Raw genomic sequence first — 22,701 nt, 5'->3', positions numbered from 1 at the left:
AAAAAAATGATCTTTGACTTCTTCTGTACATTATTTTTAGGGCCCTTGGATATTCTGGCTGCGATAAATTCCTGCATGCGCTACTTTAAGTTATTCCTTCAACAAGTCAATGGGTGGAATTTTATGACCCCCTCACGGTGGGGGGACGGACGGGATGTAAAATGCAATGAGCATTTTACAAAAGTCCATTGATTTCAGTGGGGCCATAAAATCCCACTGGCATAAAATTCCACAGAATGACATGAAATTGCACACACAGAAATTTATGCAGATGCATTAGTCCCTATGAAAACAGTTTGCAGAAGGAATTGAAGGCCATTGGTATATTACCAATATTTATTTTGTCCATATCACTTACCAATATAAATGTTGTTTCTGGTTGGAGATATAGAATTGTAATTTTTGTCTAAAGCTCCTGACAATGCTACAATGATGACTGGATAGACTGTGAGTGTGTAGCGCACATACTTATCAAACAAAAGATTTTCTAAATTGAACCTGCAGGAAAAAATAAAATATTATTAATGCTATAGTTAATCTGACATAAGTAGTTAGCATATGGTGGCATGAACTAGCCATATGGAATTATATTGCAGCTCTACAGCACCCTCCAATAAAGGGACAGCACAGCACTGCTCACGTTACTTGCATGTGCAATGTTTTTCTAACTGTCATCCAATATCTGTGAATTTTTTAATGCAGTGATCAGCAAGCTGCCAATTTTCTTCCATCCTCACCCCTCCCTCATCTGCTGAAGGCACTGGCTCTATCTGTGGTATGGGTTCAGCTCACCATTTAGTGCCATCCCATTCTTCATAAATGACCCTAGTGAGTGTCAATGGGCTAGATGTTAGGCTAGTCTCATTCCAACATCCACGTTATATGGATTACATGGAGGGCCCTTACATGGAGGAAACAGGATTCCTGGTCAATTTTCTTCTCCATCTTTTGGGGCAGTTCCAAATGATTCTTCAGCTAAAATCAACTGGGACAAAGCTAGGTGATCAATAAGATACAGGCTAAAGTATAGAAATCAACAGGCATTGACTAAAAGAGTACTGTCAGGTTGATAGAAGGCAAGCACTGGGAGTTATCCTCGAGGGATCAGTGCTGGGCCAATGACTCTTAGGGCAGGTTTTTCCGGTCGGTGAGTGGGGGCGGGGCCCGCTCGTCAACACATAAAATGACATGGGGATACGTCGGGCGTGTGTCCTGATGTCACCCCGTGTCATTTAGGTTTTCAGTTTGGCGGGCACGCAGCCGAATCGGCTGCGCACCTGCCATATCTGTTAACGGCCTATTAAGACCATTAAAAAACTAATTAACATGATTGATGGACCTGCCCGTCCAACCTTAAGGCTGGCGGGCAGGCCGGGAGCCCAGACGGGCTTCGGAAAAAACATGAAACCTCATCATGGGTGGGATGAGGTTTCATGAGGGTATTTAAGTTTTTATTAAATGTTTAAATAAAAGTTATGGACAGGTCCCCACTCATGTGGCAGTGTCACATGAGGGGACAAGGCAGCGAAATTTTTCAATCACCTTTATTGAAAGTTTTAAATCGGAGCCGATCTCCCTGAGGCAGCACTTTGCCTCAGGGAGATCTGTGCGCTCTTTCGTGCGCATGCCGGCTGAGGGAATCCCCCCCCCTGCCCGCACAGGGAGCACATAGCACTTCCTGGCGGATGTCATGCTGATGGCCCGCCCACATAAAATGGCAGCACGCCCCCAACCGGGGTTGCCGATCGGAAGCCCGCCTGCCCGTTCCCACCCTTCCCTCCACGACAGGGGAGGGGGGGGGGAATGTTGCCCTTAATATACACCAATGACTTGGAATATGAATTCAACACAAATTTGTTAAATTTGAGGATTATAAGAAACTAGGAGGGACAGTGGAATTAAGAGGCATCTCAGAAATTACAGAGTGAACTGAACAAAATATGTAAATATCTAAACAGTGGCAGATTACATTTAATGCAGACATATTGCGCGTAAAAATTGGAAAAAATACACATTTAATGAATGGTGTTGAAATAGCTAAGGACGAAGTTGAAAGAGACTGAGGAATCTTAGTGGACTCACTGCCCCACATGTCCAGTCAATGTAGAGCAGCAATCAACAAAGCTAATAGGATAATGAATTACACAGAGCCAGACAGAAAAATATAAGCCAGAAAAAGTCATGTCCAAACTGTACAGTGCTCTGGTCAGACCACATCTTGCATAATGTGTCCATTTCTCATCGGCAAGAAACAGGGGAGACTCTCAAACAATGGAATAAGTATGGAGAAATGCCATGAGACTGCTCCATGATGTTATGAGTTTGAAAGAGTAATGTGTTAGGCTCTTAGTTTGGAAGAAGCGATCTTATAAATGAATACAAAATAGTAAATGGTGTGGAAAAAATTAGTCTAGAATATTATTTTAAATCAACCTATGGGAGTAGTTCAAGGTTCAAAGCTAGTAAAGGCAATCTTAGGAGAGATATCAGGTGGTTCTCCTCCATTTGGAGGGTGACCAGTGAGTGGAATGGACCTCTGAACAAAGTGGTGGAGGCAAAATCCCTGGAATTATTTAAGAAACAGTTAACTGCAGTGATGGGGGATGGGAAAAGATTGAAAGGTTGTTTTGGATAGACATATCAAGATGGGCCAAATGGCTTTCGTCATCAGTAAGTACTTTGCGGTTTTGCAAATTCAGCAAAGGTTATGAAATTTTGGTCGGAATGATAATGAAAACCTTTCTCGGCTTTGATCTAAGTGCCTGACATTTATCAGCAGTTCCATAACTAACTAGGCCATCAGGAAAGCTCTTTACTAGCATAAGACAGTCTTTGAAACATCTTAAACCTCAAAATTAAATTAATAATCAGAAACCCTGCTTATTTTTACCAGAATATTTAATTAACTATCAGAAACCCTACATATTTTTCCTCTCCCCAGTCCGAGGGTACTGGAGCCAAAAGTGTTCCAACTGCGATCAGTGAACTCAGCACAGATTGCAAAGCAATCCTAGGGTTTCTGCTTTTCCCTGCCCGCTGCTGTCAGGCATATTTGGCAGCGTGAACAGACAATATGGCAAGAAGGGCAAAACTCGGTTACACAACGTCGTGAAACAAGTTTGCAATCATCTGCTCTGCCTGTTAAGAGCGGGCCGCATTTCCCACTGTCCGGCGTCAGGAACCTCATCATAACACACCTGCATATCATTATAAGGCCAGCCCGCTGGAATCACCCCCTCCTCCGCTGGACTGCCTGCTCGCATCTGCAGGAAAAAACACACCAGTGCAGAACATGTCTTGACAAGTGTGACGTGCAGAAGTCGGGACTTACCGCCAGGACCTCGCTCACATCGTGGGCATCTGAGGTGCAGGAGATGCTGGAGCCCGATAGCAACGGCACATTGGAGGAATGTCCATGGCATGCTGGGTGGATTCCCATGGACATGGCTCTGCTGTGAAGCAGCTCATGGAAGGCGAAAAGTCACTGTTGTGGGTCTGCTCACAACGGATGATGGTGGAGAGGGTGGAGAGGAAGGTTCAGCTGTGTTTAGGAGAGGAAAAATGTACCGCGCAGTGGCAGAGGAAGGTCTAGGATCGACTGGGAGAGGACAAGGTGTCGGGGTGGGAGGGGGTGGGGTGAGGTTGTTGGGGGGGCAGGGGGTGGGGTGGGGTGGGGGGGAAGGAGTTTCAAGAGGGGAATATGTGCAGAGGGGGGAAGGAGTCCGGGGGTGGGGGTGGATGTTCAGGGAATGTGCAAGGGAGGACTCATAGTAGCTTCCTGGGGAGCGAACTGAAGTTGGGTGTGGTATGAGGGAGTGGTAAGAATGACCGAAGGCAGAGTGAGGTTGTAGGGTGGGAGGTTAAGGGCTCGACAGTATCGGTAGAAGGGACAGTGACGGTGGTTGGAATGCAGAGGCAGACACGGACCCTGGGGGTGGGAAGGAGGAGGTTGGGGAGGTTAATGTGCATGGTGATGTGATTTTTAGGAAGGAAAGGAACGTGCATGTTCACCTGGACATCCTCGAAGGAAAAGGGTTGTGGATGGTAGGTCACGGAAGTGACGTGTAAGGTGATGCCAGGGGGAGTTGACAGTGATGGAGGAAAGTAAATGGGTGAATGGGGGAGGGGAAAGGACGGGGGAGCGTAGGAAAAAATGTAGCTGGACCATGCTTGCTAAATCAAAAGTGAAACGAAAGGTGGGTGAGATCAAGTGCTGCATGGGAGTGTGATCAGTGGGTGGGTGGAGATGCAGCTCAGCTCAGATGGACAACTGAAAGCGAACCCCAGCAGGCAGCATTGAAAATGCTCAGGACATTGAGATGAGTGTGATATGGGAAGGATCCACGTGCGTTAGAGAGTGCTTGCACAAGGTTCTGAGAAGCCCTGTCACACACAACTTCTCCCTCCAGAATCACTCGTGGGCCAGCTGCGTGCAGCTGAACTGCCAGTGGTGGGGGTGCAGTGGGGGCACTCACAAAGCCTGTCAATGAAGCTGAAGGACACCATTACACATTATTCACATATATTTCCAGATTGTAAAATGACAAAATGTGTTCACCCGTGCAACCAACTTTGACCAGAATTTCTTAACTATTGAGCGTCTTAGACTTCTAGGTGCTGCCCTGACATCCACAGCAGGGGTGGAGACAGCTTGTGCAGTGGCTGGCCCTGTTGCCCCTGATGTCTTTGGCATGGGTCCTCTGGAGACCCGAGGCCTTGAGGGTCCCAGCTTGCTTTGGCTGTCCTCCAGTGGGCCAGCTGCTCCCTCTGCGGTGACAAGGATGAGGTTGAGGGGGTCACAGGCAAAGGGGACTCGGAGGGAGATTACTGAGTGGATGACCCAGGGGTGTCCAGCTGCTGCTCATCCTCCCTTCGGTTGCCCCAGGGCCCCGGCCTGACTCCTTGAGGGGAAGGAACACCTTGGAGGAAGTCGAGGCACCTCGTTTCCCTCTCGCATCGCCACTGCAGGAACTCACCCATGGCCATCATGATGGGGTACAGGGCTGTGCACATCTCTGCATTCTGCTGGACCAGGGTCTTCATGGTGTCTGCCATCCTCGCCAGGGAGACCTCCATACTTGCACATGTGGGCACCGCTTCATCAGAGAGCAGGCAGATACACTCTTCCGACTCACTTGCCATTCTGTTGAGGGCTTCCAGCAGCTCTGCGTGATGTTTCCCCGCCTTCTGCTGATTCTCCAGACTGAATTGGAAGGCCAAATCCAGAGGCTCGTCATCTGACTCGGACCTCACAGATGCTTCTTCCTCAGCAGTCCTCCGAGTGCCGGGGAGTTTGGCTGAACCTGCTTCCTCCTGCTGCAGACACGTGTCCGTGCGGTGACCACCAGATTGTGAACCCGAGCCTGCTCTAGATCTATGTTCCAGTGAGGTTGTGTGTATCTCTGCGCTGGTGGAGGGTGTGGGTAAGCGCTGTGATGGGTCTTCCAGGCTGCTTATTTCCAACTCTTCAATGGAGGAGTCGTCGTCTTGGCTGGAGGTGAGGACGTGGATGGAGCTGAGAGACTGACTGGCTGAGGGTGTCAGTCACTTGGCAAAGCTCCCTCTGAACCGAACAGATAATTAGTGCATGGCAGCAGAGTCAAAAGCAGGAGAGAGAACGCTCAGCTTTGCGTTGAGAGGGGGATGATGTGGTGCAGGATCTTCACGAGGGTTTTCGCTGCCGACCTCACCACTCCCGCAGGCACAGTCAACGCGATGGCACACTCCTCAAAGTGAGTGAGGGGCCTCATGTGGGCCACTCCACCCCTGGTCTGGGACCTCTCCCTGCTGTTGTGAGCCAGCTTCTCCTGCATGGAAACAGATGGCGAGAGTGTGAGCAGGATGCATGACACTGCGTGGAATGTTTGTGTGGTGAGTGGAGACATGGGCGGGATGAGGATGTGAGCTCCAGAGGATATGAGCCTGATGGAGATGTGAGGGTGTGTGTGAGTTAGTGGTGTTGTCCCTTGAGGTATGAAATCCCTGTGGATGTGTGATGTGTTTGTGAGTGTGTGTGTGTGAGTTGAGAGTGATGAAAAGAGTGACTTACCCTGGCAGAATGGATGAGACCACTCATCCTGTTGCAGCACTGGGTGGCTGTCCTCTTTTGCAGGGCATTGGTGCTGACCACCACTGCCACTGCCTCCCATGTTGGATTCGTGATGGTGCTGCCCCTGCTGTGGCCAAAGTGGCGTACAGGACATCACGACAAGCCTCCACTACATCCAAAAGGCACTTGAGAGACGCATCATTAAACAAGGGGGCTGCAGTCTTTTTGCCTTTTGGGACCATGTCTTCTGTGCAGCAGTCCTGGGCTGGAAGCACTGAGAGGTGAGCGCACGGCTGCACTTTAAATATGGCGCCCGGCATGAGGAAGCGGTGAGATAATGGCGTGGCATGTGAATGAGAGCCCGCCCGCCATTGATACAGTGTGTTTCCCGGGAATGCATAATTAATGAGATGCGTTTGGGACGATATGGCATGAAAACCCACCATTGCGGCCGGCGGGAAATATCTTCTTTTTCCCCTCCTGCTACTGCACATAGCGCAAATCTGGGATGCTGCCCCTAGTGCCACGTAATGAAAATGTTATTACCAGATAATTGATAAATGATAAATTGATACAGATAATTATTAAAATTGTAACCGTGCATACCATAAAACTACTTCAAAGGCCAGGATGGAAAGAGAAACTGTACCAGACGTTTCCACTGTAATACCTCCACTGTAAGTCAGTACAACGGCGAAATTAATCAGTGTTGCTATGGTTGTCCACGTTGCATAAACTGTCAATCCATTCTGTACCTATAAAATATGGAATGCAGTAATGGTAAGGAAGACAGCCTTTCTCAGTAAAGTATGTAAATTCTTACAGTAACAATTACTTTTTGTGGCTGCTTTTGCAGAATCGCAGGAGAATCGGAAAAGCAGAATAATATCCTGCGAAGTTAAACTGTTTCAAGACACAGCTGAGCTTTTCGTCAAGAGTGCAGATCCTTTTCATGTTTACCAAGCACTTTTAGCAACATAGCAGCCTGGAAATTAACTGTTGACCATACTAGCAGATGAACTCTTAACGTGCTTTTATCATCCTCTATTAAACAAGGGCATGACCCACTTGAAATAAACAGATTAATGACCATGTTAAAGTAGTGGACAGCAGGATTTCATACAAATGTGCTCAGCAGTAATTTATAGGCTATAAAAATTTTCACTTTCTCCCTTCAAAAGTACTAAGGCTGTTGGTGGAAATCCCTTAGAAAGAGCTTTAGGGCAGCCCTGTAATTAAATTCTGCACCATATTCAGGAAATAGCTTTTCCAGATTTCCTGATCTGACAATAGCACCTCCTACACCCTCATCTATCTCCAGGCTAAAATCCAGGCCCAAGTTTCTGTCAAGACCATCATGCCCATTTTAACTACTGCTTCCAGATTCCTGCTTTTATGCTTTGAACATTCACATATAAAAACACTGCACTTTGATACCGCCCATGGTCATTTCCTTTAAAAAAAAAACTGCCCTAAGGCATGTCTCACAAAACCCCAATTTGATATTTTAATATTTGCTTAATATCTTTGATATTTCTACCCTTCCCTATTCTTAACTCCTCTCCAATATAGAATTGTTATATATCCTGAGATTTAACCCACCCCTCCCTCATTTGCTTAAATATTCCCCAAAACTCCTTGGTCCTTCTGATGCATTCCCACTGTAACTCTGGCAGGATTGAAGATCAGGTACCTCTAGAGGCCACTACAGTCAGTAACAAAACCGCTTTGCGGAACACCTTCGGTCTGTCCGCAAGCATGACCCGGGCCTCCCTGTCGCTTGCCATTTCAACACTCCACCCTGCTCTCATGCCCACATGTCCGTCCTTGGCCTGCTGCAATGTTCCAGTGAAGCTCAACGCGAACTGGAGAAACACACCTCATCTTCCAATTAGGCACTTTGCAGCCTTCTGGACTTAAAATTGAGTTCAACAACTTCAGATCATTCTTGCCCTTGTTTAATAGAGGATGATAAAAGCACATTAAGAGTTCATCTGCTAGTATGGTCAACAGTTAATTTCCAGGCTGCTATGTTGCTAAAAGTGCTTGGTAAGCATGAAAAGGATCTGCACTCTGACAAAAAGCTCAGTTGTGTCTTGAAACAGCTTAACTTCGCAGGATATTATTCTGCTTTCCTGGTTCTCCTGCGATTCGGCAAAAGCAGCCACAAAAAGTAATTGTTACTGTAAGGACTCTCTCCTCCACCTCCTTTCCGATCCCGCTTTTTCCAATAATTTATATATTTTTTATATATATATTTTTCTTTTCCCACCTATTTCTATTATTTTTAAATGTATTTCCATTCATTGTTTTATCTCCACCTGATAGCCCATTTTGATCCCTTCCCTCTACCCCACCCCTACTAGGGCTATCTGTCACTTGCTCGTCCTGCTTTCTACCCTTAATGTCACCATTAGCACATTCCATAGCTAATATCACCACCATCAACACCCCTTTGTCCTTTTGTCTATGACATCTTTGGCAATCTCTTCTTTGCCTCCACCCATCACTGGCCCTCTATCCAGCTCTACCTGTCCCACCCCCCTCAACCAGCTTATATTTCATCTCATTACTTTTTTTCCTTACTTCTGATGAAGAGTCATACGGACTCAAAACGTTAACCATATTCCTCTCCGCAGATGCTGTCGGACTTGCTGAGTTTTATCAGCTATTTTTATTTTTGTTTTTGTTTCAGATTTCCAGCATCTGCAGTATTTTGCTTTTATCTTAGCCTTTTCCTTTGGTTGGACCAGTGAAATTGCAGCTTTGTTTAAAAAAATTACCTGCAGCCCTCTTAAAAAGGGTGCCAAGGCTGCAGAGTTTACAACTTTCCAAGGTGGAGATTGGTGGGGTTACTTAGTATACACTGAAAACATGTAATACCAGATTCAGCGGTATCCCAGAGTGTGTGGGCACCTGTGATCCACACCTGGTGGATTGGACTTCTGCCAGCATTATATGAAGCAGGTGAACTCTCTGTGCCCTCAAATGCTCTGGCAGTCAGTAGTAAGGGGGGTCATCCGTAAGCTTGGGGTTCATCCAAAATTCTGCTGCCCTGGTCCTTACTCACACCAACTTCCATTCACCAGTCATGTCTGTGCTCCTAGGCCTAAAAATGGTTCCTCTGACCCTGGTCCCTGGAATGCCTCAATTTTAATAGTTCCACTCTTAGAACAAAGAAAAGTACAGCACAGGAACAGGCCCTTCGGCCCTCCAATCCTGCGCCGATCATATTGCCTGTCAAACTAAAACATTTTGCACTTCCAGGGTCCGTATCCCTCTATTCCCATCCTATTCATGTATTTGTCAAGCTGCCTCTTAAACACCACTATCATACCTGCTTCCACCACCTCCTCAGTGAATTCCAGACACTCACTACCCTCTGCATAAAAAACTTGCCCCGCACATCACCTCTAAAGTTTTCTCCTCTCACCTTAAATCTATGTCCCCTAGTAATTGACTCTTCCACCCTGGGAAAAAGCTTCTGACTATCTACTCTGTCCATGCCACTCATAATTTTGTAAACTTCTATCAAGTCGCCCCTCAATCTCCGTCGCTCTAGTGAGAACAATCTGAGTTTCTCCAACCTCTCCTCATAGCTAATAACCTCCTGATCAGGCAGCATTCTGGTAAACCTCCTCTGCACCCTCTCCAATGCCTCCATATCCTTCTGGTAATGTGGTGACCAGAATTGCATGCAATATTCCAAGTGTGGCCTAACCAAGGTTCTATACAGCTGCAGTATGACTTCCCAGCTTTTATACTCAATACCCCTGCCAATGAAGGCAAGCATGCCATATGCCTTCCTGACTACCTTATCCACCTGCGTTGCCACTTTCAGTGACCTGTGGACCTGTACATCCAGATCCCTCTGCCCGTTGATGCACTTAAGGGTTCTGCCATTTACTGTATAATTCCTACCTGTATTAGACCTTCCAAAATGCATTACCTCACATTTGTCCGGATTAAACTCCATCTGCCATTTCTCCGCCCAAGTCTCCAACCGATCTATATCCCGTTGTATCCTTTGACAATCCTCTTCACTATTTGCAACTCCTCCAACCTTAGTGTTGTCTGCAAACTTACTAATTAGCCCAGTTACATTTTCCTCCAAATCATTTACGTATACTACAAACAGCAAAGGTCCCAGCACTGATCCCTGCGGAACACCACTAGTCACAGCTCTCCATTCAGAAAAGCACCCTTCCACTGCTACCCTCTGTCTTCTATGCCCAAGCCAATTCTATATCCATCTTGCCAGCTCACCTCTGATCCCATGTGACTTTACCTTCTGTACCAGTCTGCCATGAGGGACTTTGTCAAAGGCCTTACTGAAATCCGTGTAGATAACATCCACTACCCTTCCATCATCGATCATCTTTGTCACTTCCTCAAAAAACTCGATCAAGTTAGTGAGACACGACCTCCCCTTCACAAAACCATGCTGCCTCTCACTAATATGCCCATTTGCTTCCAAATGGTAGTAAATCCTGTCACGAAGAATCTTCTCCAATAATTTCCCTACCACTGACATAAGGCTCACCGGCCTGTAATTTCCTGGATTATCCCTGCTACCCTTCTTAAACAATGGAACAACATTGGCCATTCTCCAGTCCTCTGGGACCTCACCCATAGCCAGTGAGGATACAAAGATTTCTGTCAATGCCCCAGCAATCTCCTCCCTTGCCTCCCTCAGTACTCTGGGGTAGATCCCATCTGGCCCTGGGGGCTTATCCACCTTAATATTCTTCAAGACGCCTAACACCTCCTCTTTTTTGATCTCAACATGATCCAGGCCATCTATACACTCTTCCCTAGACAAATCGACTGCTAAGTCCTTCTCTTTGGTGAATACTGATGAGAAGTACTCATTTAGTATCTCTCCCATTTCTTCTGGCTCCACACACAGATTCCCACCTCTGTCCCTGAGTGGGCCTACCCTTTCCCTGGCTACCCTCTTGCTTTTTACATATGTATATAAGGCCTTGGGATTTTCCTTAATCCTGGTTGCCACTGACTTTTCATGACCCCTTTTAGCCCTCCTGACTCCTTGCTTAGGTTTCTTCCTACTTTCTTTATATTCTCCACGGGCTTCATCTGTTCCCAGCCGTCTAGCCCTTACGAATGCTTCCCTTTTCTTTTTGACTAATCTCACAATATCCTTTGTTATCCAAGGTTCCTGAAACTTGCCATACTTATCCTTCATCCTAGCAGGAACCTGCCGGTCCTGAATTCTTATCAACTGACGTTTGAAAGCGCCCACATGTCAGTTGTTGATTTGCCCTCAAACATCCACCTCCAGTCTAGATTCCTCAGTTCCTGCCTAATATTGTTATAATTAGCCTTCCCCCAATTAAGCACCTTAACCCGAGGACTCCTGTTATCCTTATCCACCAGTACCTTGAAACTTACTGAATTATGGTCACTTTTCCTAAAATGCTCCCCTACTGAAACTTTGACCACCTGGCCGGGTTCATTCCCTAATACCAGGTCCAGTATTGCCCCTTCCCTAGTCAGACTATCTACATATTGTCTCAGGAAGTCCTCCTGGATGCACCTTACAAATTCTGCACCATCCAAACCCCTAGCACTAAGTGATTCCCAGTCAATATAGGGAAAGTTAAAATCACCCACCACAACAACCCTATTGCTTTTACATCTTTCCAAAATCTGCCTACATAACTGTTCCTCAATCTCCCGCCGGCAATTGGGAGGTGGGTAGTGATCATACTTTCAGCTGCCTCGGCCCCAAGCTCTGGGATTCAATCTGTACACCTCTCTGCTGCATCCTCTTTCTTTCCTCCTTTAACACCCTCCCTTTGACCAAGCTTTTAGCCATCTGCCCTAATATCTTTATGTGGCAGTTTCAAATTTTACTTTATAATATTTCTGTAAAGTGCCTCCTACACCCATCCTCCTGACTTTGTGGACAACAAAAAAAAACTTACCTGGTTAAACCACACAAGTTATGATCCAAGATATCCTCAAATTTTCCAGTCAGGGTCCACAGTCAGTGTTGCATGGTCTGATATCAGCAGGGCCACACCATTTGGGTCCCCAAAAAGCAAAGACCCAGGAAAATGAGGCAAGGGGGCATGATGATGCCGATCCCACCTAACTTATACATTATTACCACCCTTACCCTCTTCTCCAGGTATTGGGCACCTCTTCTCCTGCTCTACCCTCCTTCTCCTCTCCATCAACCACTGGAAGCTCCTGTGCAATGCAAAAAGGCATAATAGGCCCCTGCCCAACCTTCCTCAGTTTTGCATCCAGGGATCAATGTTCCCTGGGTGGAAACAGGTGAAAACTGACCTGTTATTTCCCCATGGATACACTAAACCAATAATAAATATTTTCCCATTCCATCTTACGAAATGTTAAGTGGGACAGTTTTATGACATTCTGTAAACACATACCAGTATTCTGACAAGCCACAAATCAACCTTCTGGTACTTTTGCATCCAGGGTCGCTGAGTATGTAGGGCACGATAGGAAAGGAATAAAACCACGTAACTGGTGAACGTAACTAAAGCCAGGAAAATTAATGCAGGGATAATGTATCTGAAATAAAAGAAAATTCAGCTCAGACATTAGATATAGAGAGCGGCTGACTTTAGTGGAACTCAGTGCTGGTTGGAAGTCCAAATAATTGACAATTTTTAGGAGCAGGAACACATTTATCCTGTCAATTTACCTAGAAACACTCCTACATTTATTAGAAGGTCCCTTCTATGCACAATTGGGTTTCAGCTTCCCTACTTCATCTTTTATGAAAGAAGAAAACAGCTCTCTCTGTCTCATCAATATGTTTGAACATTAACCTTCTGAAACAGTATGCCTATAAATAGCATAAGCTATTTCAACCAATGCCATTATAATATCTGATTGAGGGAAGAGTTAGAAGTGTATGTGAAAAGGACATTCAGTGGAAAACAAAATTTACAATGTTTTTTTTTAAAAAAGACCCATTATGCAAAATATATTAATAGCTTGCTCTCAATGATTCTACTGTTTTACAATACTTTCTAAAAACTCTGCCCCAGTATAATGCCAAATTCCACAAGCTCTGTTTACCTACTACCTCAATCAAGGTTAGATCTCAGCTTGAGTACTGAGTCCATTTCTGGGCACCGCACTTTATGAAGGATACCAAGATCTTGGAAAGCCTGTCGAAGATGTTTACTAGAATATTACTAGGGATGAGAAACTTCAGTTATGTGGAGAGACTAGAGTTGAGATTAACCTTCTCTGCTCTAAGGAAGACAAAGAGAGATTTAATAAAAGCAAAATACTGCGGATGCTGGAAATCTAGAACAAAAACAAAAATACCTGGAAAAACTCAGCAGGTCTGACAGCATCTATGGAGAGGGACACAGTTGATGTTTCGAGATTGGATGACCCTTCATCAGAACGGAGATTTAATAAAGATGTTCAAAATTTTCAGGTGTTTACATGCCCATAGAGTACATAGAGAGAAATTATTCCCACTGGCAGGTGGGTTGGTAACCAAAGGACACAGGTTTTTTAAAAATGGCAAAAGAACCAGAGGGAAGATAAAGGGAATTTTTTCTTCCTCAGTGAATTGTTATGAGAGCAGGGTCCCAGTTCACCATCTCACCTGAAAGAGATCACTTTCCAGTGCACTGGAGCGTCAGCCTTTTTTTTGTACTTAAGTCCTGGGGTGGGATTTGAACCCACAACCTTCTGCCTCCAAGGCAAGAGTGCTACCAAATCCCACCCCATAGTTCTGAAGAAAAATTACACACGACTCAAAACGTTAACTTCACAGATGCTGCCAAACTTGCTGAGTATTTCCAGCACTTTCTGTTTTCACTTATTATATATTTAATAGCACTGATAAAAACTGACTGCAAAAATTAAGCCAGACCTTCCGGGTGGAGGATCTTATGGCACACCCTGTTAGTTAATCTTTTTCCAGTCCCCTTCAGCCTGTCATTTTTTTGCACTGCAACCTTCCACTACTGCGAGCTGGTAACAGTGCGGTGAGAGCAATGGGCAACTGGGACCTCAGTGAATGGTGGGACCAACAGTGTGTCTCCTTAAAACAAATAAGGCTTAAGAATTGAGAAAGAAACAGAGAGAAGGAGGGTGAATTAGAATCTGATACAGCAAGATAAATTAAAGGGAAGAAAGATTAGTTTAAGAGAGAAAAAAAAGAGACTAAGGAAAGGTAAGAAAAAAATTAATTTAAAATTTGACATTTTTAAAAATCCCAACATGATCACATGCAAGAATAATATTGAACAGCTTAAACTGTTTGCATTTTGAGCTAGAGAGGTTGATTGGCATTGCATTAATTATCTTGTCATTGAAAAAGTACCTTACATTATAAACCGAAATTGAAAATTGATGTACAAATCCAGAAAGTTCTTAAAAATAACAGGAAGGCTAAGGGGGAGATGCTGACTGTGTGAGGCAAAACTGCAGGATATTAAACTGACCAGCAAGTCAAGGAGAACCTAAAATCTCTTTAAAATCTCTAAAAACTCTTAACTGCCTCAAGATGCTGGTCAAATTGTACATTAATAAAGGTGTGTTATTGACATGCCAATATTTACAGGAGGAATACAATTGGCAAGAAAGTGCTTATAATGATGAAGGTAGTAACACCTGCCATAGAGAGAACTGGTGTAAATAAAAAAAAATTCACACAGAGTCAATATGGCTAAAGATCAATGATAAGAAAAGATTGCTATACTAGTACATTTGGACTTCAGAGGAAAAGGGAAAGAAAATCTGCAAGCAGGTCCTTAGTTTGACACTATGTGAAATATTAGATTCAGTTCTGGACATCAAACCTCTGGAAGGATATATTTGTCATTTAATTAGAACATGGCTGATCTCTATCTCAACTCCATTTACTCAACTTAATCCAATATCCCTCCCCAGAATGAAAAAACAGTAAAAACTGGGAAATAAAAATACTGGTCCGAACTTGTCTTGTATATCTTAAAGTGGAACACCAGTAAAAACGGGGATAGCAGAGTACTGGTTCGAATTGTTTCCTCCTTCTGGGTCATTACCCTTACCTAACAATAAGGCTATGGCTGTTCAACTTAAAACACCCAATTGTCTGAGCATCCATAGCATTTTAGGCCAGAGAATTCCAGATTTCAACTACAAGATATCACAGTTGTGTTGATCTGGCACTTTCACAGTTAATCCACTGAGTTTTCAATCTGCTAAATAAAGGAATGCTTATTATCTGCATTGGTCTTACTCCTGTATATCGGCTAGTTTGCCGGACTAAATCGGTGATCATGATTTGGTGTTGGAACAGGAGATTGCACAGAGGTCAACCTGCATTTCACTACAAAACAAATTGGAGACTATTTTTTTCACGGGGAATGGAGTAATTAAGACCTTAGGCCCAATCTTGGGTCTGATCCATTGTTCTGAATAACATAACTAATAGGTAGATCACATATGATTAAACTGAATTTTCTAGGGGTGTATTTCTTCTCCGTTCCTCAGTGGGGGTAGAATGGAAAAAGAAGGCAGAGGTCAACTTTCCAGGGAGTACCCATACCTTAAGATGTTCCTCTGTGCTTTGAACAGAACTATTGCTTTACAGGACAGACCATAAATTACTTCATTTTGCTATCAGGCTTTTTGCATGCATAACTTGAGAGAAATTACATTGTACTTGGTTCTGTTGCTATAGGACCATAATATGACTCCATCATTGTTTAATCTAACTGGTATCCATCTGGGAGTACTCTTTCCTCCTTCCATCTCAATGTAAGTCTTTTGAGTGACAGCAAGGTTTTGCACTACAAACGGCTTTATTAAAAGTGTAAGCGTTATTTCCTGAGAGCCCTGCTAAAATTGATGAAGAAAGTAACCATATAAGTTTTAGCATTTCGGTAGAGTATTCACATATTATGCGATATTCCAAGCAACAGCATTTTCTACAAGAACCATCAAGATAATCTTACTGGATTCATTTGAAGTAGCTCTCTGTTACTTACTCTCTGTCCCAAAGGAAAATCCATGCTATGTTTAAAAGATTGTTTATAATCCAAACAATATAAAATTGGCAGGACAGTACAGATGGCATCCATGTAAGGGCATTCCTGAGTGAACAAACATCAAAAAGAAACTGGATATTAATAACAATGATGTTTTAGTTTGTACAGGAAAATCTCTATATATTATGGGATAAATTGCATTTATATAGCATCTTATCACATCAATCAGTGCTGCAATGTAGGCAAATATTTATTTTATGAAGAATAAATAACTTCCTTACCCAATAAGCTGTGAATGAAGTTCAATTAATTGACTTATAACCCAATTCCACAATTGAGTTGATGATATGGGAAAACTATCCAGAATTATGGGCCAGAATTTTGACGACAGCGTGCGGGGGCGGGCCCGACACGCAAAATGACGCGTGGTGACGTCAGGCGTGCATCCTGACGTCACCGCATGCCATCGCTATATTTCGGTGGGCGGGCGCGTTATGAGCTCCGATGTGCACCCACCATTAATTAACAGGCCACTTAAGGCCCTTGAGGCATTAATAGACTGGGATTTTTCGGAGCCCGTGCAATCTTCAGAGCGTCGCACAGGCACAATGGGCAGGCGGGTAGGCCACTTTTTAAAAACCTCATCCACGGGCTGGATAGGAGGGGTGAGTGGGCTTGCGAGTGGTATTTGTTAGACATTTACTTTTTAAACTTACTGCTCCTTGCTTGTGTGAACAGGAGAACTTCAAATCTCTTCAGAGCTGCTTGTACAGGAATAACAGGCTTCAGGTCAGGACTCTGGAGTAACATCATTCTTGGGGCCTTGCAAATTTCAGGCGCCTTCCCTTACCCTGGGAATGGGAGCTGTGCTCTCCACTGGAGGCACCTCCTCTGAAGAGGGCCAGAAGGTCGAGGAGGCCAGGAGTCCATATTCAGCCTCCAGGGGAGCCACCTTTGGGAGGACAGGCGCAGGCACAAGTGGCGCAGGGCCAAGAGGTAGACCAAGGTGGAAGGGGACACAGAAAACACCACTATCCTGCTGCCAGGACACACGGGTGGCGAAGCAGCGACCTCAATATGCCTGAGTGCAGTGCCGAAGGAGGCTCTGTCTCTCAAGGGAGACAGTTGACCTCCATTTGTCAGATGTTAGGCCCTGAGATCAACGCCAACTGTGTGGGTGGGCACCCCATGCCAGTAGCATTGAAGGTCCCGGCTGCCCTCAACTTCTGTGCCTCCGGCTCTTTCCAGGGGTCGGTGGGTGACCTTCGCAGAGTATCCCGGTCAGCTGTCCACACGTCAAGCAGGTTCAGGCGTGCATTGACTTTCATTCACTACTGTTGGGACCAGGCAAGCCAGACACAGCGAGCCAGAGGCTTTGCAGCGATTGCTGGGTTCCCCCGTGTCCAGGGTGCAATAGACTGCACACATGTCGCTATCAAGGCGCCAGTGGGTGAGCCGGGTGCCTTTGCCAGCAGGAAGGGCTTCCACTCCATGAATGTGCAGATAGTGTGTGACCATAGGATGCAGATTCTGCAAGTCTGTGCAAGGTACCCAGGCAGCTCCCATGACGCCAACATCCTCAGACACTCCCAGGTGCTGAGGCTCTTCAGTGCTCCAGCCCGGCTGGATGGATGGCTGCTGGGTGACAAGGGCTATCTCCTCAAAAGGTGGCTCATGACGCCTCTCCGCCATCCAAGAACAGAGGCTGAGCAGGGGTACAATAGGAGCCACGCCTCCACAAGGGCTGTGGCAGAGAGAACCATCAGTTTTCTCAAGATGCGCTTCCGATGCCTGGACCATTCAGGGGGCGCACTCCAGTACCCCCTAGATCATGTGTCAATGATAGTGGTTGCATGCTGCGCTCTCCACAATCTGGTGCTGGAAAGGGGGGCACGTAGTGGAGGAAGAAGATGTAGACTCAGATGCTCTGGCTGCACATGATGAGTCGAGTAGTGAGACTGAGGATGAGCACACACAGGAGAACGCTGAGGGGTAGATACTGACCTGGGCATACTCCGGGAGGCTTTAATCCAACGGACCTTCAGCTAGCCCACCACCGATGGACCTTCAGCACATGCCAGGGCTGCAGGCTCCATATTTGATACTTGAGAGCAACATCTGCCTGGTTAGGAACATTAACTATGTGCCTTGTCAATAAAGCTCAATGACAAACAATTCACTCATAACATCATGGGTTCCCCTTCACCTGCAGAAGGAAACACCCTGAGCCTTGTTCACAACTGAAGCATTTAATGAATTCACGAAACAAAACTGAAAATAAACTTCATTCACAGGTGTTGAGCTGCACACCGACTAATAACAACTAACACCGGGGCAACAGAAAACCACCAGTGAGAAGCCCGTGTTGTGCCTAAGGTGCCTTACGCTTACGTTTTCGGGTTCTACCTCTAGGTGCTCCCTCCTTGCTGGCACAGGCATTCGAGAAAGCCTGCGCACTCTGCTGTCCTGTTGGCCTTGATGACCTTGGCGGGCGTCCTCTGGCCCGTGGAGCCTGTGATGGTCCCACCTGGGAGGGAGCGTCCAGTGGCACAGCTGGCATCTCCCCAGTCGCTGCAGCCTCATTGGATCCCACGGTCACTGGCAGAGAGGCGGAGGAGCTGCTGCCCTCATCTGGAGTGCCCTGAGAGGAGCCCACAGAGAGGACAGGCAGCTTGTGTGCCAATGTGAGGTCGCTTTGGATGTCCCTGCTCACCATTGATGGATGGGCACTTAGCTGGGATAATGGGTGCCCAATCCATCTCCCACACTGACACTGACCAGCTGAGGTCAATGCCGCTGTGAGGGCTTGCTGGTCCGAGCGCATCCCCAGGAAGCCCTGATTGTTCTGCTGGAGCTGCCTCTCCATGAGAGTCGTCACTCTCTCCATGGAGGAGGCATTGTGCTTGGCCATGAGGGTCATTGCATTGCTCATTCTCCGCATGGACTCCTGCATCACAGAGACCACGGCACACATTCCCTCATGTATCTCCGCTAGATCCTCCCGCACACCCTGCTGGACATCCAGAATCTGCTGCCTTAGGGACGACTCCAGAGGCCCATCATCAGCCACCGACTGAGCATGTTCCTGGTCCCCTGCAGTCCTCCGACTGCCAGCGCCCTGGGCGCTCTCTGTCTCCACCTGCACCTCAAGCAAGTGTGAAGTGCCCTCACCACTGTGCACCGAGACACTAGCCGATGATCTAATCTCCACCGAGGTGTTAGTATCTGCGCTGGTGCCTGCCTGGCTGAGATGGTGTGAAGGCCACATGCTGTGAATGATTCAATGCAGTACTACATTCAGAGTTGGGGGGGGGTGGGTGCCAAACTATCTTCTGTGCTAAGTGACCCATGCCAACACGGTACTCACCCTGCCCGATCGCAACAGGTTGTTGAAACGCTTGCGGCACTGAAGCCAGGTGCATCACACCACATTGTGCGCACTGAACCTTTCTGCCACGTCCTCCCGGGCACGTTTCATCATGTAGGGGGGCCTCCTCCTCCCGTCCCTCAGCACAAGGATGTCACGCCGTGCTGCCACCTCCTCAAAGAAGGCAGCGAGGCACTCATCTGAGAATTGAGGGGCACAGTGCCCTGCTGACCAGCTTGGCCTGATCTCCGAGAACGCTCTCGGGAACCCTTCTGTGTGCCATCGTTGCCAGCCTTTGGAAGGCTGCCTGTGTGCTCTTTAAACAGGCCACCGGGTCGCCATTGGACCCGGCGGTCACTGTAGTCCCACCGCCGCCTGCTCCCTCCCGCTGTCCTCGGGAGCCATGGTTCACGTTGGGCAGGTCTTAATTGGCAGGCAGCGGTCGACTCCGCGCCCACCCGCACCCCCTCCCAGCCTGACACACAGAAAATTCTCCCCGTGCTGATATACCTCAATCCTCAACATTTCTGCAATCAAAATCCATCAGTCACTTTTTGACATGACCTATAGCCCCTAAATCAACCTTATGTGGTGCAGCATTACATACGTACCCCGTAAACTCCATTTTAATTTCTGGTTTCTTACTTTTGAAGGCTCCTTCCTTGATTCAATGTTTCCAAAGAATTTACAAAGTCTCTTTCACTGTTTCCTCTCATTTTTTACAAACATGTATCATGTACATCTCAATGGTTTAACAATACATGTTATACAGCAAAGGGGTAGAATTTGGGATTGCGTTGCAGATCCCACCACATGGTGAGCCCCTAATAATAGACATTGTTATTCTTTTTGGACATTTCTGGTCCTTTTTAAAGCACATTTTTTCTATTTTATATCACTCTGATAGATGAGCCTTAAGGCCTTCAGAATATCTTCACTAGGCCTGATGTCTAGCTTTGGTAACATATTAGGATAATGAACAGAAAACTTCTCTTTAGTATTTTTGTTGACTTCTAGAACTATCCTATGTCCCCATAGAATCTTTCCCACCTCTCCAAAAAGTAGCAGAGCATCATAACCAGATCTAATTTGAGCTTTAACTATCAAATGAATTTATTAAAATGATAGATGAAGCAAATATGAATGATATATATATATATCAATATCTATAATATATCAAATCATCTCTGTAAACCATTCCTATAATTGTTATATAAATTATGAAAACTGCTTATGTAAATTTTTCACATTGTAATTGTGCCAACCACCAAAGATGGATCTATAATGCGTCAGTTTTGCATCTCACAGTTCCTTCGAATGCAGAGAAGCTCCTATGCTCCAACTAACTCTCTCCTTCCCAAATTGTCCTAATTTTCCATAGAATCAAAGAATGGTTAAAGCACTGAAGGAGTCTTGTCATGTCCATGCTGGCTCACCACAAAAGCATCTCACCTATTCCACTCACCCACCTTTCCCCATAGTCTTGCAATTTTTTACTCTCCAGATAATTATCCAATTCTCTTTTGAAAGCTTTGATTGAATCTGCCTCTGCCACACTCTCAGGCACTGCATTCCAGATCCTAAACACCCACTGCTTAAAAATGTTTTTCCTCATGTCAATGTTGCTTATTTTGCAAATCACCTTAAATCTGTGTCCCCTGATTCTCAGTCCTTCCACCAACAGGAATAGTCCCGACACCTCAAAATTTTGAACACTTCTATCAAATCTCCTCATAAGCTTCTCCTCTCCAAGGAGAACAGCCCCCGCTTCTCCAATCTACCCAAGTATCCAAATTCCTCATCAATGGTACCAACCATTCTTGTGAATCTTTTCCGCACCCTCTCGAATATCTTCACATCCTTCCTAAGGTGTGGTGCCCCGAACTGGTCACTACTCCAGTTCAGACAGAACCAGTATTTTATGCGGGTTTATCATAACTTCCTTGTTTTTATATATATGCTCCTATTTAATAAAGCTTATGGGAGCCTGGGCTTTTATAAGTGTTTTATCAATGTGCTTCACCACCTACGCTGATTTTGCACATATACCACCGGGTTCCTCTGCTCCTGCACCCCTTTTAGAATTGCATCCTTTATTTTATATTGCCTCTGCTAATTCTCCCTGTCAAAATGTATCACTTCAGACTTCTCTACAATAAATTTCCTGTGGCATTTGTCCATCCATTCTACCAGCCTGTCTATGTTCTTTTGAAGTTTATCACCATCCTCCTCACAGTTCACAATACTTCCAAGTTTTGAGTCTTTTACACATTTTTGCCCACATTATCAAATTATTATATAAAAATAAGAACAGAATGCATGACTTTAATATGGGGAGTGAATCATGTCTGATTACCCTGATTTAGTTATTTCTTAACTTCTAATTCCAATTTTTAAAAATTAAATAACAGGATTCATGTGTTGTTGGTGTGGCAAGCTTCCATTAGCAATCATAGTTACTCTTGATCTATGTGTAGACTAGATTTGGGGCAGAACTTTGCCCTTGGATGACGTGCGGGCCCCACCGGCTCGGTGGCAGGCGGGCAGCCGAACTCCTCCGCTGAAACGGGGCCGGCCGACATTTTGAGTGGGCGGGCCAATTAAGGCCCGCCCAGCGGCCTGCCTGACAGGAAGCGCTGTGCACTTCCTGTGCAGGGGTTGGAGGGATTCCCCATCTGTCAAAGTGTGCACTGCTCCCTGAGGCAAAGTCCAGTCTTAGGGAGTTTACTGACAGGTAAGAAAAGTCTAAAAATAGAGAAATATTAAAATTATTAACATGTCCCCTCATGTGACAATGTCACATGAGATGGGACATGTTAATAAAAAACACATCAAGTTTATTAAATTTTTAAAAAACGGAAAGTTTCATGAATAATCTGGAGTCCGCTGGGGCTCCTGGCCTGCCCGCCAGACTTAAGCTTGGACAGGCAGGTCTTTAATTATCTTAATTAGCCTGTCAATGGCCTCAAATGGCTGGTTTCGCTGTCTGCCCACCTTCCTGAAGATTTAAATGGACCGGGATGACGTTGAGGGTTCCTCCCGATGTCAAACCACGTCATTTTCCCCTCGGCGAGCGGGCCCCGCCCCCAAATCGCCGAGGGGAAAATCCTGGCCTTGGTCTCGACTTATTGCTTGCAAAATCACAGGACACAGCCTCCTAGTACATAAATATATATATATAATATATATATAATATATATTATTTATATATTAATTAATCAAAAGGAAACTAAATGGTCATAATCCATATGCTAACCTATTATTTTATAGTTGCACTTTACACATGCAGT

The 22,701-nt window shown here is 45.5% G+C and overlaps 1 protein-coding gene across 3 annotated transcripts in view; it reads right to left on the bottom strand.

The window, feature by feature from the left end:
- Positions 1-22,701, bottom strand: part of LOC144679553 (uncharacterized) — a 63,286-nt gene that overhangs the window by 13,089 nt on the left and 27,496 nt on the right. For all 3 annotated transcript variants that reach the window (XM_078540049.1, XM_078540051.1, XM_078540050.1), the window contains 4 exons: positions 16,045-16,149; positions 12,469-12,613; positions 6,656-6,804; positions 359-498 (listed from right to left, as the gene is read on the bottom strand). In XM_078540049.1, coding sequence (XP_078396175.1) covers positions 359-498; positions 6,656-6,804; positions 12,469-12,613; positions 16,045-16,149 — 539 coding nt within the window. The remainder of the gene's footprint in view (positions 1-358; positions 499-6,655; positions 6,805-12,468; positions 12,614-16,044; positions 16,150-22,701) is intronic.

Source organism: Cetorhinus maximus, chromosome 4 (assembly GCF_964194155.1).
Source record: "Cetorhinus maximus chromosome 4, sCetMax3.hap1.1, whole genome shotgun sequence".
NCBI lineage: Eukaryota > Metazoa > Chordata > Chondrichthyes > Lamniformes > Cetorhinidae > Cetorhinus > Cetorhinus maximus.
Note: the sequence above shows the minus strand (reverse complement) of the source record. Positions and strands in the feature narration are given on the sequence as shown.